The sequence below is a fragment of the Cannabis sativa genome, chromosome 3, assembly GCF_029168945.1.
Source record: "Cannabis sativa cultivar Pink pepper isolate KNU-18-1 chromosome 3, ASM2916894v1, whole genome shotgun sequence".
NCBI classification, from domain to species: domain Eukaryota; kingdom Viridiplantae; phylum Streptophyta; class Magnoliopsida; order Rosales; family Cannabaceae; genus Cannabis; species Cannabis sativa.
The window spans coordinates 4,100,702-4,105,876 of record NC_083603.1 but is presented as its reverse complement, the minus strand read 5'-3'; the positions used below and the strand labels follow the sequence as shown (position 1 = coordinate 4,105,876).

Here is a 5,175-nt window from a genome sequence, read left to right as displayed (position 1 = left end):
GTTGCGCCAAAGAAAATTATCCATTTAAACCCTCTAAAAGGCCGCCCAATTCCCGAAGAAATAGAACAAATGATCGGAAGGTAATTATTTAATGACTTCTTATGTAACGAATTTAAATTAACTAACGAATTGAAATGCTAATATAATTTTTCCAAACAGGGCATTCATGTATATAGGGGACGCACATCAGCATCTTGGCCCGTGGCAAGGAATTGCACAAGCAAACTGTCCAAGACAACCTAAAAGCCAAGAATGCGGTTTTTATGTTTTGAAATATATTACTGACATCGTCGCACGTGCCAACCCCAACCGTTACATAGAAGATCAAAAAGCTGTAAGTTTTAATTATTGATCATAGTATATAAATTTTATAATAACAAATATATAATATACATATACATAAACTAATATAAATTTTTAATTTTTTTAACAGTTTGGGGGTAAGAAGCAATACGATCCAAAAACAGAAATTTTACCACTACAGCGAAAGTGGATCGAACAATTAATGGCGGTGATTCACGGTGACGATTGAGGTTCAAAGGTCGAAGAATTTTTCTTCATTATGTAATTTTTATAGATTAACTTGTAATTAGATTTATTAACTTATTAATATTTTTAACTAATTTTACATGTTTGTGTAATATTTAATTATTTTTATGAAATCAAATTATGTTTTTACCCAAATTTAATTACTATTTAATTTAAAATGTAATTAATATATAATTAAATTAAATAAATATGTAATTTAAAATTTAAATAAATATGTAATTTAAATTAAATAAATATGTATATAAATTAATAAATATAAAATTAAAATAATATAATTAAATTAAAAAAAAAATCGAAAAACTGAAATTCGCGAGACCCTTTACCGTCGGTTGCTACGCCACCTATGGCGTCGGTTCTTGGATAGGAACCGACGCCATAGGGACACCTATGGCGTCGGTTCCTAGCTAAGAACCGACGCCATAGGGGTATATATGGCGTCGGTTCAAATAAACCCTTTAGCGTCGCCCTGATAGGCGTCGGTAGCGAATTTCGCGAAAACCGACGCCTAAAGGGCTTTAAAACCGCCTCTAAAGGGTGTTTTTGTAGTAGTGGTGGCTTTGTCACTGCACAAACTTATAGATTAGTTTTTATTGTCAAGTTATAAGTTGTGATTATTTTTGTAAGTTAGTTAGCTAAACATGTCAACTATATTCTAATCTCTTTCAATATTGGAGTACTCTCAATGTTAATGTAAGAAAATTGTAAGAGACAAAGAGCTTAAGATCATTGAGAGTGTAAGTAGTCAAGTTGAGAATCATGGTGTTGAGAATTATAATTTGGAGTTTTAATCTTTTGTTTGAAACTCTAAGTTGATCACAACATTGTGTTTGTAATTTCTCATCCAATACTATTACAATTAATCAACATATAGTAAAATCTCTAAATACATTTGGGACCGAATAAACTATATTTTAATTGAGAGGTTATTATACTACATAGAAGCACACCAGAAAAAAAAAATATCAAAAAACACCAAAATATATCTAATATAACAACAACAATAATAAATAATTTTTAATGCTATATCATCATAAAAAATTATTATGAGTAAATATAATATTTATATATTTATTGCAATTTAAAATAAAATTATTTATTCTACATAAATAAATTTATTAACTATATATATATTTTTAAAAAAAGATATAATTATTCTTATATTTTTTAATGTGGGATTTAGAAAATGTATAACTAATTATAATTTAGAGGTTATTTTTATTTATAACTTACTCAAATTAAAACGTCATTTTTTTTATTTTAAATTAGAGGTTATTATTGAATAGAGTATTTTTAAATAAAGATTTAACTATATTTTTTTATGATAAGATTTTAATAATTAAATAATTAATGTTATATGATTGAAATCTATAATAATAATAATAATAAAAATAAATAAACTTCTTCTCCTAGAATCAAAGAATCAAGATTGGTATAAGATAAAGCACAAAAAGAAAAATAATAAAGATAGTTGGAATTAATTTATTTAATTACTTCTTTGCAAGTTTGGCATTTGTACCCTAACCAACAAACACTTTGGACTTTTTCCATGTACAAATCATTTCAATGCACTTTATTGAAACTTATGCATACCAAAACTAAAGAGGAATCACATATAGTAACAATCCAACAAAATAACAAGAAAATCCACTCATTCTTTCTCATTGCAAAATACCCTAAATCAAAGATAAAAAGAATAATCCAGAATGAGAAAATTATTATTAATAATATCACAAGTTTTATAAACAAATAATTATGGGCACAAAGGAGGTAAATTAGCAAACTCAAAATCCAAATTACAAATTATTGACTGCATAATGTACAAAAGTACATATGCTCACAAATTATTATTAGGAATAATCAATTCCTTTTTTGAAAATAAACTTTGACAAAAAACAAAAAAACCAATCATGTTATGAAAAATAAATAAATGTAACACGTGTCTGATACGGCGGTGTGATCTTGAAGGTCTATCGAGTAAGGATATGTGACAAATTATACGCTCAAACATTATACAAAGTAACGTGACAATTTTTTAATCAGTCACATTTTTTAAAAAATACTGTCACATCATTGTATGTAATATTTGAGTGCACATAAGTACATATCACATTTCTCAATCTCCCATAGGATAGATGGTGTAATAAGTTTGGATAAAAGACATACCAAGAGCCAAAAATGCAGCCAGAAATGTGACAATAGTCCAAGGAGTACTAAAATGATCATTCAAAACTTGAGCAATCCAAGTCAAGCATTTGTTGTGATAGTGCTTCTCTATTTCATTTATCACATTCTCATACACCTCATGGTTTGGAACAAGGAATTTGCCCATCTCATTAAAAAGTTTTGCAACTTCTTTGTCACAACCAAGAAGGTTGTGAAGGATATGAGAAGATCTCAACTCTTTCACGTCGTTTGGATAATCAATGAGCGAGTCTAGGAAACTTATGTATGATGACACTTCGTACTTGGTCTTGGTATTGTCTGGACACATTTCGTAGGCGATTAGGTTTAAGAATTTAGGAGCCATCGAGTCATCAACTGTGATCGGTGGCAATTCTAGGTCAGCTGTGAAGAGACCCGAAGAGAATCTTATGTCTTTCAAAGAGCTACTCTTGCTCGGATTTAAGTTTATTCCTGCGGCCTTAAGATCCATCACACTACGAAAAGTCTGTTGCTTTTGCTCGTCTTCGTTTTTCTCTGTAACACACAACAATAATTGTAAATTTTTAGAACAAATGTTTAAAAAATATATAAATTAAATATAGGAAGGTATATAGAGTAAGAAATATAGGGCTTCATCTCAAAATTAATGAGTGATTAGTGAAGTAATAACTTATAATATTAGATATTGAATTTTTATTTTTTTATTATACTGTGAGACTCTTTAATGTTTATTTGGTACACCGTATTAAATCATATTGTATTAATTCATATTATTAGTATGTAAACTTTGATTTATATCAAAATCTTATCTAATTTATATGCACATACTAATACTAAACACAATACTATATAAAAAATGATATTTGTAATGTACTATATAATATAATAAGATGTAATATGGTATACCAAACTAATTCTAACTAAAAAAATATCAAATGAGTATATTATCACAGAAACATCAATACAACCTAACCACAATCAAAAGACCTACATTAATGATTTATTATATTATATACTATAAAATTGTCATAGTTTAATATATTATGTCATATGCAAATTAATGAATTATATGTATATATTTGAATAGTGTAATTAATGTGCATAATATTAGATCTTACTTGCATTGAGTTGAGGAGGTACTACTTTATCCAAAGATAATGGTGGAGTAGTGAGTTTGTATTTGAGTTGTTGAGGTAGCAAACAACCTAGTATGTTGTCATAATAATGATATAGTGATGATGATAGTGACCTTTTTGTCTTTTGTGGATGAGTTGGTTGAAGAAGTAACAAACGTAGAAAATCAAGAAGATGGACAGGCATCTCAGTTGGAAGAACCATCATACCCTTTCTATACTTTTCAGGTGTCAACACACTATAAGTAAGAAACATCAATATGGAATTTTGCAATTTGTTGACAAAACCACCACCTTTGCTACAATTCTCCATCAACAATTTTAGCACAAGATATGGTATTTGATTCTCTAGCAAGAAAAAATCATGAAAAACAAAAGCAACTTGGTCATTTTTAATGTCAAATAAATCGCTTAACTCGTTTTGAACAGTGCTGTAAATGAATTGGAGTGTGAAACATCCATCCAAGAACAACATCCACCCCAACGATTCGTCGTCATGATCTTTTTTGTTGAAATAGTTTTCGAGCACTTCTTCGTCAAAACACTCCTTCAACACTTCAATTTTTTCCATTATTGTTTTGTAAAGTTGCTCGTGGGATTGTTGACCGCTGTTTTCGACAAATTTAGCTGCGAATTTGAACTTGAATTTTTGCTCGGCGAGCTTGAATTTAGGGTTGCCATGATGGATTGGACCGATTGATATCCACTTTGGGTCGTAGTACTTCTCCAAACCCTTGTATTCATCTCTAAGCACTTGAGGAACTTTTTGAATCTTCGTCTGTTGGCCTCTCTCACGGTCTGATCTCCTCCTTACTATCGGTTTGGGCTGTTCATTCGTCTTGTTTTTCATCAACTCGTCGTGTAGTTTAGAACTTGCTGAGGCTACTTTCTCATTGCCAATAGCTACTATTTCATGGTGAGTACTAGTCATTTTCAATATGTAAATTTTGTGTGAAATGATAATGATATGAGTAGTTTAATAGTATAAGAAATGTTATACACATATATATAAGTGATAGCATGTGTTGAGTACAAAGAAAAATATTTAATTAATTTGGTCCCTGTGTTAAGGGAAATTACGCGATAATGTTTATGTATTTTGTTAAATAACAATTCAAATGTTTTGACTCGTAAAAATAAATTGAATTAATACTTGTAAACTTAATTTCGGTTAAATAATATTTTTAACAAAGTGATACCCTTAACTTAATTTTTCATCACTAATTTTTAATATTCTAAGCCGAATATTAATATTTTTAAATTTGATTATATTAAAAATATATTTAGTTGAAATTAAGTGTGCAAAATATAATTTAATAAAATATATGGG

General features: G+C 28.7%; 1 protein-coding gene across 1 annotated transcript; it reads right to left on the bottom strand.

The window, feature by feature from the left end:
• Positions 1-2,254: 2,254 nt before the first annotated feature.
• LOC115708874 (UPF0481 protein At3g47200) lies at positions 2,255-4,817 on the bottom strand. The gene is made up of 2 exons (XM_030636889.2): positions 3,831-4,817; positions 2,255-3,246 (listed from the first exon to the last, which is right to left on the bottom strand). Exons 1-2 carry the CDS (start codon positions 4,774-4,776, stop codon positions 2,663-2,665), a joined length of 1,530 nt encoding a protein of 509 aa, XP_030492749.2. The 5' UTR covers positions 4,777-4,817; the 3' UTR covers positions 2,255-2,662.
• Between the last annotated feature and the right edge of the window lie 358 nt (positions 4,818-5,175).